Source organism: Oryzias latipes, chromosome 21 (assembly GCF_053564925.1).
Source record: "Oryzias latipes strain Hd-rR chromosome 21, Olatipes_Hd-rR_3.1".
NCBI lineage: Eukaryota > Metazoa > Chordata > Actinopteri > Beloniformes > Adrianichthyidae > Oryzias > Oryzias latipes.
The window spans coordinates 33,167,125-33,180,159 of record NC_136257.1 but is presented as its reverse complement, the minus strand read 5'-3'; the positions used below and the strand labels follow the sequence as shown (position 1 = coordinate 33,180,159).

Here is a 13,035-nt window from a genome sequence, read left to right as displayed (position 1 = left end):
ACCCTGCGACAGACTGGCGACCTGTCCAGGTTGTCCCCTGCCTTCGCCCACAAGTGGCCGGGATTGGCTCCGGCAGCCCCGTGACCCCGAAAGGGAAAAACGGTCAAGAAAATGAATGAATGATTATTCATATTTTTTTACCTAAAAGTGGATGCATCAGTATGGAGCTCAGCAGGGAGACTGTGACCTGTCCAGTGCATTTTCTACATCACAAATATGATTTTTTTCCAACTGCTCCCAATTCACAGTAATTTGAAAAGAGAAATACTCAGAAATGCGATGTTGTGCTCATAATAAACATAATAAATCCGAAAAACGCCACAAAAAACAGGTTAAAAACACCATAACCCTGATTGGAGTGGGTCTTTAAAGAGTAAGCGAGCAGGTGTGTGGATTGTAAATTCTCCTGGGCTAAAATGTGCTGATATGGTGAAAATAAAGGACTTTGAATCCAGGTCACTTCATAAAACCTTGTTCTATTTACCTGTGTATATTTTCAGCTGGCTAACATTTAAAAGAAGTGTGTATGTATTATATGTAGATGTTGATCTATTTCTCTCTGTTTCTGCCTTCCCCAGAGCCGCCCCGTTTGCTCAGGCTGATGAAAGCAGACCCGGAGGGTCTTTTAGTTAGTGCCTGACAGAAGCAGCAGCCGCAGAGAGGTGCCTGGTGCTACCGGAGGTGTGACAGAGTCCCAGCCCACCGCACATTGATTCACACAGGATTAAGCTACTGCAGAATGCTGCAGGCGGAAGGCTCGGCGCAGGTGATTTACCGTCACTGTCAGACTTAACATCACCGGACACCTCTGCCCTGCTCCCGTCTGCTGTGGAGGGACTACGCAAAACCATCTGCCACTGCACCACCCAAAGGCATGACTCACCCTCATCTCACACAGGTAGTGTTTATTAAAAATCATACAGTGACTGGAAAATTGTTTTAAAAAGTGCTTTCAGTTTTTCTGAGAGCAAAATATATATATATATATATATTTCTGTTTGGCTAAACCAATAAAATCTGAGCTGCTCTCTTGACTTGCCCACGGACCTGCTCATATGTTCCATCAGGCCTTAATGGGGAAGAAATGTGTCTGCCATAACCCCATCATCAAAGGACGACACCCGTAATCAATCACAAAAAGCAAAGACATCCCGTTCCACGAATGAACAAGAGGTGAAGCGTCTAACCGGCAATCTCCAACTCTGACCTCCACGTTTGACTTAATTTTCACATTGGAATTGGTTGTTGGCAGAGAACATCAATCATGCTGTGCAGAGTCATCGGAATTGGACCGAATTCCTGATCTCTCCAGTTGTTTTCACCCCCCCCCCCCAATCAGCAGTTCCATTTGCTTTATTATGATTACATCAATGGTTTTAGAACGCCATTTGCCAATGAACATAATCTACAAAAAGCCGCTTTTATGAAGACGGATCACCATTTTTACAAGCAATAAAGAACAATTACATGCAAAACCCGAACACCTGCTGGCAGAAAAAATGGAGAAGGGCAAGAACGGTGCTTTGAGAGGGAGAATGCAAAAGGAGAATGAGCTGCTTCACTGTGTAATTGTGTGGAAATTTAAAGGAGGGGGGGGGTGGCGTCTCTTTTGAACAGACTGGAATTAAATTCATTTGTCGCCACTCCAAACAGAACAGGGTGTTTGGCTTATTTAAAGCGGCCGGAGGATCACATGGTGATTGTTTGGAGCTCTGGTGAACCAATTTAGCTTTTGCCTTTCAATGGAAACATCTAATCAGACGTATGTGGCGAGCTCCTGCAAAACGGGAGGGCGGGGAAGTGAGGCTCATCTGCTCCCTTATGATGGCTGCAGGATTCTTGCTCCCGACAGTTCTAGAGAGTTGGCCACAAACCAGGACCACAGGAGACAGAGAGGCAGATTGCATTCCATCAGAGCACAGACAGGATGTACTCCTCCAGCTTCTGAGCATGCTGCTGTTTGCCAGGTTTGCTGCAGCCACAGAGAGCCTGGCATGATTCCTTTGACCCAGATATGTGTCAGCTTAAGAATTTGCCCTTTTTTCTCTTCAGGATACTCTGTATTTCTTCTCCACTCAGATGCAAAGATTTGAACACTGTCAGGGCAATTTTGCTACAAAATCTTGCAGCCCTGTGGGTATCTGAACCGTCTGGCTTGTATAGATGCCTTTAGGTCATGTAAGTTTTCACAGTTTGTTGCTGTTATGGGTTTTCTAATCAGTGGTGACAAGCTTTGTCCGCCTGGAAGAGAGTCCTGCCCATCTCATTAATAGTCAAATTAGAATGGCTCAAGGAAGGATGTAATCTAGAGGCAGTCAGGTATGGCTTCCAACACTGCAGCCTTTGAGGAAGACTAGAAATCAGAAAAAAAGAGGTGTCTAATTGGCACATGGCAGTGTCAGTGCCAGCCCAGTTTGTTCTCTCAACCAAAGACGAAACATATCCTCGCCATGAAAGGATAAGAAAAGAGAAAAAAGTCCAATCCGAATGGATTGAATATTTAAAAGAAAGACTTGAGAGAGAGAGAGAGAGAATTTGGGCTTAAAGGCTTCATGCAGCAGAAGAGTTCTGAGGCATTTCTACTAACAAGAGATAAATGCTTTTTTTTCCCCAAATCCTGAAAGAAAAAGAGAAAAACTACTTTTGAGAGTAGAAACACACATTAAATCATGAGGAAAATTGGACAGTCCATTTGGTGCATCTTCTGGTCCATTTCTGGGCACCAAGCCATCTTCATCCCAACATGTCTTCCTCAAGAAACATTTTTTTCTCTCCCACCAAAATAAAAAGCAAAGTCAAATTTTTGCTGAATTAGATGAAGCAAAAAATAATTCCCCGCCTGGTGCTTTCATAGCTACACCATGTGTAAATAATCCAAAACCTAAAATGCTTTCCGCCTTTCGTTTATCGTTAGCAGTCTTTATGATTTGTCATCATTGGAACAACAACCCGCTCTTTTGGTTTTATCATTAGTATTAGCAGGAGGAAGCAGAGACAGATGGTGATGCTGCCATGATACAGTTCATATTCACTTTAGTTGAATATAAATTGCCATGAAAGACTAGTCGGTCTATTCAGTCTGAACTCTTTGCTCAGTTTTTGTCACAAATCTTTAATCAAAAAAAAAACACAAAAAAAACGTGGGGAGTGATTGTTAATAAGAAATCTACATGCATCTCCTACAAAATAAATCCTATTAGAAGAAAAGTCCCTCTTGCTGCAGTGCAGTAAAATCAGGGTTTTCTGGAAAATGAATCACCTCGGTTCCAAAAGTCTCTCAGAGCATCAGGTGCTACCGGCTGCAGTCCCATAGTTGCTAATTTTGCTGTTGGTGCAATAAAATTAGAAGACAAGTGAATCCAGGACTAATCCTGAGCCCTCCTGAGACGAGTCACAAAGCAGGAGATGAGAAGAAATAAGCTGCAATAAAAAGTAGTAAAACCCAAGTTCACAGGCGGATCAGCGTCTGTCGCAGGAGAGAAGCAAGTTTCCCACTTTGGTTCTACTTATGGTGAACAGCAGCACCCGTCATAAAGGACTGGCTTTACATGGTCTATGGTTTACATGTTTCCGTGTAACGGAGAATCTGAAATGTGATTGGTTACTCTTGGGATTTTTCCATAACTATCCACTCTGTCACCACAGGAAGGGCTTCAGGTGGTGATAAAATCCCAGGTGACAGTTTGATTTAAGCCCAAATTTTCATTCAGAACCCAGTTTTTGAAGTCCAGGTGTGGAAGCAGATTGCTTCCACGTCGTCTTTGGATTGGCTTGAAAAAAAAAAAGAAAGAAAGGAAAGCATGAATTGTGGAGTTAATGGTCGAGTCCCTGCTGTACAGAAAAATGTGCATGATTTGTCTCAGCCGCTTCGTCTGTCTTCATTCCCCACCAGGGCTGCACACAGTCTCTGCCCGTGGCGACTCTGGCCGGGGTTTCTGGTCACACTGACATACTGATGAATTTCATTTCCATCCCACAGGAGTAAGAGAGGAAGCGATGGGCTGGACTATGATTCTAAAAAATGACTTTGGGGTCATCGCCTGGACTCGGCACACTGCAAAGTTGGTCAGCCTCTTCCTCCTCTTGTCTCTTTTTACCATTCCAATCCCTTCAACAGACACAGTTCTACCCAGGGACCAACATTTCTCATGGAAAGCAGGTAAAATACTTTTAAACTATCGACATGTTAACTTTTTCAACAAAGGTATTTGCACTCCAAACATTCTGCTGCGTGTTTTCAGTTGATTGTATGCATAGGGCGACAGTGGCTCAGGTGGTTGAGCGGGTCGTCCAATGATCGAAGGGTTAGCAGTTCGATCCCCGCTCCCACCAGCAAAAATGTCGTTGTGTCCTTGGGCAAGACACTTCACCCTCCTTGCCTCCAGTGTGGCTCCACTGGTTTGTGAATGCGCATGAATGATCCCGGTGATGGTCAGAGGGGCCGTAGGCGCGAAATGGCAGCCACGCCTCTGTCAGTTTGCCCCAGGGCAGCTGTGGCTACAACCATAGCTTACCATCACCAAGTATGAATGAGGAGTGAATGAATAATGGACACAATGTAAGCGCTTTGGGTGTCTTGAAAAGCGCAGATAAATCCAATCCATTATTATTATTATTTCCTAATTAAAGAAAAATGATTTAACTGAATTATCCTTATTTAAACCTGTTAAGCCTCACAATGAGGGTTGTCTTCTGTCCAAACACCCATAGAGGAGTCAGTTTCAGCAGAACACCGAGCAACCACAAAACTACATTTATGTTCACACCGTTTCATGAACGCGCATTCAGCCAGTGGTGTTCACACCGGACAAGCAGGGAGCAGAAGGGGGGGGGGTTCTTCTTCTTCTCTTGTTTTTTATTTATTTTTTACTGTATAATAGCACTTATCCGTCTCCTTCAGGGGGATAAGGTTGATGTGAAAAGTCAAAGCGGTGCAAATCCCACTAATCTTGCCAGACTTTTGGTTTTCACAGCTCTGTTCCTATAAATGTCCGTCTTGGTGTCACATCTTTCTGGCCGGGCACAAAATCTAATTATTTCTCCTTCTTGGTCATATTTTCAACGGTTGGCACTTTGGTGTTTTGAAAAGGACAGAAATACACGTGACAACCAAATCTGAGTCTCTGATTGGTCAAAGTTCAGCGTTGTCGTGTTTTAGCAGCCATTCTGAACGTAGAGCCCGCGACCGGACTTGTGTAATGACGCATAAACATGAGCATTCTGGATGCTGAAGACCAAACTTTGACCTGCGTTTACATCAACTTTTTCTTGAAAGTGGCCACTTGAGTGTGAGTCGACCCAGCCGGTGTGAACACAGCCTCAGTCACCTGTCTGGTGGTTTGGCCTGCAGGTGAGCCTGGGAGTTCCTTTAAGGCTCGTAAGGTGTACGTATATCACGTGAAGAGCCCCAACAGGATCTCTGTGCACGCCTGTAGAAAACCGTGCATGAACATTTTTAGTCTACGAGTTCACTGAGCGATCTACAACTTTGGTATTTCCTGCGGGTCATCTCCATGGCCTGTGCAGGTTTGGCGTTTTTTCCCCCACAGACGACCTGTATCCACCTGTGAGGGCAGTTGGGACTAAGCCTCTATCAGGTGTCCTCTCTCATAAAGCATTTGAAAGTGAATTTGCTTGTGTTGAAGTTGACTGAGAGCCAATGTCAAACATTTTTGTACTTTAAAGGGAATGTTAAGGTGAGCTCACTCTTTCTTCGCTTCACAGGTTCACTTGAAAATGCATTTGCAAAGCAGTTTGAAGAAGAAAATTTGGGCTCCCCACACAAAGGCCCCGCTTGCTGTGTGATTAGCACTTTCATTTCTCACTCTGTGGTTGGGTAATGACACTGCCCAAGTGATAAAGAGATTGATTAATTTCACTTGAAAGAGCTCATGTTCGGAGGGATTGGAACCGGGACACCAAGGGTGAGGATTTGACATCCTTGCAGAGCTAAGATGGCGTGGAAGTTGTTTCTTTACTGGAGAAGAAAATCAATTTGGAAACAAAAAGGAAGTCTCAAACTTAAACACGACAATCATCTTTACTCCAGTACGCCTGCAAGGAAAGTGTTGTAATACACCAACCATCTTAACATTTTTTAATAGAAATCTGGGAGGAGGGAGGGGGGGATATTGCATCTTGTCTGTATCAAAGTTTGTTCTTTCAACTGGACACAAATATATTTACAGTAAAAGTTAAAAAATTGATCAGCGAAATCTAAAGCCTGAATACGAGAACTATCATGACAAAGACCAGGAAGGGGACAGACAGATGAACATGGTGCATTCAAAGTCCGAACCCACGAGCTCAGAGATTGGCTTGGTATATAAACCCTGCATTTGCATATTCAGAAGATCGTCCGATGGACCTCGTGTGAAAATCACGCCCACAAGTTGCTGATGGAGAGGAGCTCCAAGGCTAAAGTGAAGATAACTCTGAGGCCTGCTCAGCAGATCACACATGACAGAAAAAGGGAGGATGAGAATAAACTGTGAGGAAAATAGCTTGGCTGTGCCGCCTTCAAATGTAATATAATTTTGAGATGACAATACATAGTGAATCAAGTTTAAACCATTAGTGTAATAAAAGTTAAAGGCAGTTTCTAAATATTCTTCACAGACTGCAAAGCGCAGGACTTCCATAACTTCTGCCTCTAGTTGCTTCGCCCCGCCCTCGTAACTCCTGACCAACAAGTGAAGAGATCTTTGGTCGTGTGGTTTTGTGTGCAAGCTTTGGTCCGGAACAGCTTGACGACAGTCTGAGTACAGACCAAATGCAAGGTTTAGGACTTGATCCGGACCAAATTAAGCATGCTTGTTCCAGACCAACGGACTTTTACCCTCAGAATACATCTGCATTTGCTGCTTCTGTTAGAGGTTGTGACAGCAACTGAGCAGCAAATGATAAAAAATATTGATCTCCATGATCCACTGATCATGGAGAGTTCATTTAGTGAAGCTGTTTGTTTTTACATCCTTGAACATTTTTTTTACAGTTTAATTCTTTATTTTTAACTTGCCATCAGGTGGGCAGCATGATTATATTTGATCGTTGCACTCATTATTTCTTTACCTGAGTGACTATTTTTTTCCTGAGCTCATTTGTCTCCTTCTCTGAAAGCCTTCTTTCTGCGCTCTTCCTAACCTTTCTCTGTTTCCTCAAATGTTGTCCTGTAATTTAACCTGCCTGTGAAGCCTGAGCTGTGGCTCTCGCTTTGACTTTTCAGGAGATAAATTGAGATGGATAATTTGAACTCGCTTTAGTTTTTTTTCTGCGACTGCGGGATGAATCTTCAGACACGGTGGTTAACGAAATAAGAATCTCCCCACTGCGTCGCCATGGTTCAGTAACTTGTTGGAAAAGATATTTATTATTGCCTTTGCTTATTTGCTTAAGTACATCCAGGTGGCTATTTATAATTTCTTATATGCATTGAATAATGTAAACTCCTGTTTGTATTTGCAACAGTTGCATTTGGTTTGTGTGAAGAAGGATATCTGATGTTTTTGCTGAAGAATCCCTACATGCACTAAAGTTCATTTTGGATGTTGTTTTAGAATCACGGAGCTTCTTAGAGGTTGAATCTTTAACTCAAACAGTATTTTAGACGATACCTGATTTGCAACATAAGCCGTCTCTTTGTTTTCTTTTGAATCGCCGTTCGAGGTTGGATTTTCTTCTAATTAGCACAGCCACTTTATTGTGTCGGGTGTCTTTCTCAGCCAGCTGCACTGAGGGCTTCGTCTTTTATGTGAGCCAGTTCCCAGAGCTGCAGCTAAGCTGCGAGTCTCCATCTCAAACGGGGAGCTGGATTCATTTAGAATTGACCTTCATCAGTGTCTTGAAAAACAGAACGGAGTCCTGAAAGGCGGAGGCTAATGGGACTATTATTTGACTCTTAAAATTACTGCTCAAAGACGTTTGCGTTCAAACACTCGGACTGGATCTTTTTGTAGCACAAATGCACAATGTTGGCTACCGCCAGATCAGCATAGAAGGGTTTAGTTTAGTCAGTATCTTCTGTAGCTTCCTACTCTAATTTACTGCAGGGAGGGAATCTGTAGGATTCAAACATATTAACCGATTGTTGGGTCTTGTTTGATTAAACCAAGAGTCTTCTCTCATTGCAGTGGTGGTTCATGCATCTATTTTTGAAATGTCGTGCAGATTTGATTTGTTTTCATGCCTTTAAATGTGGACCACAGCTCCACGCTGACATTCAGGCATTTTTTTAAAAAGCACAGGCAGGATTTCCAACAACATCACTTCCACTACAAAAACTTTTATTATGGTCATGATGCTAACACTGGGCTTTGAAAGAAGAAGAACAAGAAGAGGAAAAAAGTATCCCGACAATAATCAAAACGCCTGATTTCCCATGTCAGTCAGATTGCGCTCAGGTCAGAGGAGCCAAACAAAGCGTGTTAAAATTGACGCCTTTGAAGCTCTCCCAGATTCCCCCAGAGGTCCTGCATCTATGTCCTTTCGAAGACTGGGATTCACCTTTTTAAGATGTTACTTGCATTTTTTTCTTCTTCACTGCCTTGTTAAAAGCAGGAAAAGCAGGGTTTTATAGGCACATGTGAGATCCCAGATGTGGCTGTGAAACACATCAAAGCTTTTTTGAAGAAAAGACGTTTTTCTTTTTTACTTTTGTGTCTGACTGAACGGGGAACTGGTTCACAGAAGAGAAGCATCATCAACACTAAGAGGCAAACTCTCATATCCTACCATCATTTCACAATGCACTGGAGACTGCAGAGAAGCCTGCGCTATTATCAAAAGCATTCATTTCTTTTTCGTCTGCTGATATTTATTACCTTAGTTGCACCTAATGTTTCTTCCTTTGGGAGCTAAAAAGACAGTCATTTTCATGCGCTGTTGCCAAGAGTCTTGTGCAGAAGCGAATCGGTACGCTACGTGGGAATTTTCCGTTATAAGATTTAGCTGCAGGGCAATGATTTGCAGAAGATTGAGAAATCAATAAAGGTTTTTCTTAATGACTGGAATCTTAGTTCCTGCTTGAAGGAGCTGCTCTCGTCAGTTTTATATTGCAGGGTAAAAAAATTAAATGAAAAGAAAGTTTCCCATCTTGAAGAAAGGAGCCTCGCAGACTTTAACAAGTGATACTTTTAGTAATTACATAGCCTCCTCACCATTAAAGACATTTCCTTTACAGAAATTGTTATATATAAAGTTGTTTTTAATCTACATAAAAAGCTAAAGTAGGTCTAGAGGAAAGCATGGTGTGTTTCTGTTTGGAGATTGCACGTTATTTTCATGCATGTGCAGAATTGTTTCCAGCTGCCAGTTAAAAGACTGCATTTTTAACTTTAGGCGTGAGGCTGGGACAGCATGACGGCCTGGGTCTTTCTGTGATGAAATAATTCTCTCTTCTCCCCAGATAAATGCAGGTCTGGAAAATAAAAGTTTAATTTAACAAAGAGGTGATAGAAGTTGTTTTTTTGTGTTTTTGACTGGTGTGAAAGATGCACTCATTTGTGCTTTGATGCAGTCTGGCAACATTTGCATTTCATTCCAGTCGCTGAGTATATTTGTTTGAAATTTCATCTTGCTCTTACACCATCAAAGCTGAAATCAGGCACCGCTGCCGTCGGAGCTTTTGTTGTTTCTGAAAATGAGCTCAGCGAAAGCAGAGAGCAAAGATCAGAGCCTCCCAGGATTTCACTTTTACCCAGATGACACAAGATAATTCACAGAGGGGAAATCCAGTTACTCACAGCAGGTTAAAGGTTTTCGCAGTTGAATAGAATTCATTGGCATTTCTGGATTTAATTCTAAAATCAGAAATTATGGTGTTTTTTAAAAGAGCGTTATAACTTTTTTGTCTGGAGAAGATGGAAAAGCCTCCAGTTTAGTTTCAACAGTTCTGTTTTTTGTTCGACTTTGGAGTCAAAAGATGTGACAGAAATGCAACTGATGTCCTATTTTTCATTTTTACATCAGAAGTGCTGCACAGATCCTGCTTGTGTAATGAGCTTTGTCATGTTAATGGTCGGGGAGGAAGTGTCAGCTGACAAAACCACATCTTTTGCTCCATTTTCTTTTGAAGGAGGAAGAAGAAAGAAAAAGAAAAAAAATCATCATTTTGAAATACTGACCTACTTCTGCATAATTTGTCATTGTGTGGAAATTGAGATAAACTGAAAGCTCATTTCAGGCTGAACTTAGAGGACTCCACAGATACCAGTTTTATGTAAAACATCAGCAGCATCACAGCTATGAAACACACCCCAACCTTTTTTTTATATTTGACCTTAAATATAAATATAAAAAAAAAATCACCTCTTTTCACAGGAATATAAAAACATAAAACATCTGGATCAGCTGTGGACAAAACTTTTAAACATTTGTTTTTGTGAACATTAAAATTGTAATGAACAGGTTTTGTCCCACGACTCTATTTCATAGAATTAATAATAATACTTTCTTTAGATTAATGAAAATAGTGAATTATTTGGGAAGGACAGACTAGCTTCTGAGTATTGCAGAGATCATGAAAAAAACGTGTTCCATTAACTTTCAGGCTTATTTTATTTCACTTTTACTGCCATTTTTGGAAAGGTCAGGGTTTGGTGGTCGGTAAAAGCACCACAGAGAAGCAGGAACAGACTTACCAAGTCTAACAAAATACCAAGACCTGAAAGCAAGTGAACCAGGGACGATGCCATAGCGACAGAGTGCCTTCACCATAATCCAGAAAAAAATCAGAAAGACATTCAAATAGCAAAGAGCTGCATTCCAGGGGGGCATCTGAGAAAAATGTCTGCGGTTTGACCGAGAACACAGGGGTTTTGTGAGATTTTTCTTCTTGTTTTTGTGTTTGGAACTTCAGATACTTAAATTAAGTGAAGTTTTATTGGGTTTTAACCTTGACCAAACTGATTTTTATTTGTAAGCCCCAAGAAGAATGATTAAAACCAAAAATGAAGCTTCAGAGAAACTGTTTCCACATTTCTGTTTACACAGAAGCTTTTTATCTTGCCGTTGTGAAAAGGTTAGGACCCAACAGCAGAAAACTAAAGACTGGAAAAAATGACAAAACACAGATATTAAAAACTCTGGGAATCTGACACAAAAACATTACAACCAAGAATTCATGGGTCTGTTGACTGAAACAGAATCACGCTGGCGTGATTGTTACAAAAGCGGAAACCCAACTTGAACGACCAAACAACTCATTATAAACAAACAAAAAACGTGTTCATAAATCTTGGAAAAATAATACAAATAAGGGAGGTGGATGCTTCCCCTTTGTAGAAACAAATCGAGAGTTTTGGCACATGGGGAAATCAGAGTTCGATTATCAGGGGGCGTGATAAGCTTCCTCCAGTCCTTTAAGACCTTTACAGCAACCACAAATACAACTGCCACCACGCGATGAAGAGGCATCTGTAGAATCTTCCAGATTTCCTGCCGCCTCCTGAGTTTTTGAAAGTTGTTGGCGTGGTCATGAATGTAGACGGCAGCAGTCAGGTGTCAGTCAGTCAGGTGGGCATGACGTTGTTAGGAAATCAGGCTACAGCTGGGCAGCCACAGGGCGGTGGCAGCTGGATCAGCGCCCGGCTCTGATTGGATGATGGACCATCCATATCATGTGCCACCAGCTGCCAGCCACCTAGTAGCTTATAAGAATCTCGTGAATTTACCAATTTTAAGACCATATTGCTCCCAAGAAACCCAACAAGGGCAAAGAAAACAAAGATCTAAGCGGTCCAACTACAGCAGGAGTCTTCATTGGATAAAGAGCATTAATTTCCCGTGCTGCTATTGTACGATCTCTGACAATGAGACGGTGGCAGTGGGACGGCAGCACGGGGAGCTTGAAGACCCTCCCATCAGTCAATAATGGCGCTGCTGCCTTCATGGCACTGGATTGCAGTTGCATTGCCACCCCGCGACCTCCAAATGTGCTCGGGCGGCCACTGACAAATGTCAAACAATTGTCAGGTCGCCGTTTAATTTGAACTTTTCTTTAAAAACCTCCGCGCCCACCGCATGGCGTGTAAAAGTGCCACCTGCTGATTTTGTTGAAAAACTTTCATTTAGGTTGTCGCACTGTTGCATTTTGAGATACGTGACCGTAGTCTAAGAATACCTGTAAGCCATGTGAGGTATCTACAAATCCAACTAAATGTCTACTCAATGTATCATAAGACCTTTACAAATGCTAACAAATGTCTTAATAAGCACCATATCAACACCATCAGAACATCCATAAATGCTAATAAAGTCTCACAAATGCCCTATAAAGACTTAGAGACACATTCCTAATGTTTATGTCTTATAGCTAAATTATTAGGGGATTTCCTTTTTTACATATTGACCAAATATTTTATTTTAAGTTTGAGTTTCACTTGAGCAGTACTTTGTTTTTATTTATTTTTTCCTTTTTAGAATCAAAATAAAATGACATTCCCTACCTTTTCTACTAGTTAAGGTCTGGCTGCCCAAATTGATAGTATCCATACTCCACCATGAGTTCAACACTAACTAACAACTGTTGATCCGGTTAAAAGCATCGGACGCTCAGCAGCAGGTTTCATTAACTAAAACACGTCAACAGCAAACTGTCACACTGCTTAGTCTAATTTAAATGTGCATGTTGCAGCTGTCAGGGCAACCTTGACAAACTTTGACACGTTTCCTCAACGGCCCTAAAGACTCATGTTCAATAGATTTCTCATTTTAACCTTGTGTCCTTCTTTCTGACTGGCAGGGCGCTGACTGAGATTATCATAAAAGCCAGCAACTCGTCTCTGGAGAGGTCCCAGGCAGAAGATTCATGGCACTCAGATCCTAAATCCCATGAAAACATTCTTGCAGAAGTTTGAGCTTCCACAGAAATGTGCTGCTCTGAAGTGTCTTTCAAACAGAACAGGCCTTTCACATCCGTTATTTTAGTCCAGAAATGTTCAGCTCGGGACAAATCTCCCTCAGTTTGAATTGATCATAAGAGGATAAAATATAGATTTTAAAAAGAAACACATGACACTCATTGAGCTTCTCAAAAAT

At 41.7% G+C, this 13,035-nt stretch overlaps 1 protein-coding gene across 3 annotated transcripts in view; it reads left to right on the top strand.

The window, feature by feature from the left end:
• thsd7ba (thrombospondin, type I, domain containing 7Ba) overlaps positions 1 to 13,035 on the top strand; it is a 222,354-nt gene that overhangs the window by 54,925 nt on the left and 154,394 nt on the right. For all 3 annotated transcript variants that reach the window (XM_078939216.1, XM_078939217.1, XM_023950471.2), the window contains exons 2-3: positions 579 to 898; positions 3,980 to 4,159. In XM_078939216.1, coding sequence (XP_078795342.1) covers positions 3,997 to 4,159 — 163 coding nt within the window. In that variant the 5' untranslated portion in view covers positions 579 to 898; positions 3,980 to 3,996. The remainder of the gene's footprint in view (positions 1 to 578; positions 899 to 3,979; positions 4,160 to 13,035) is intronic.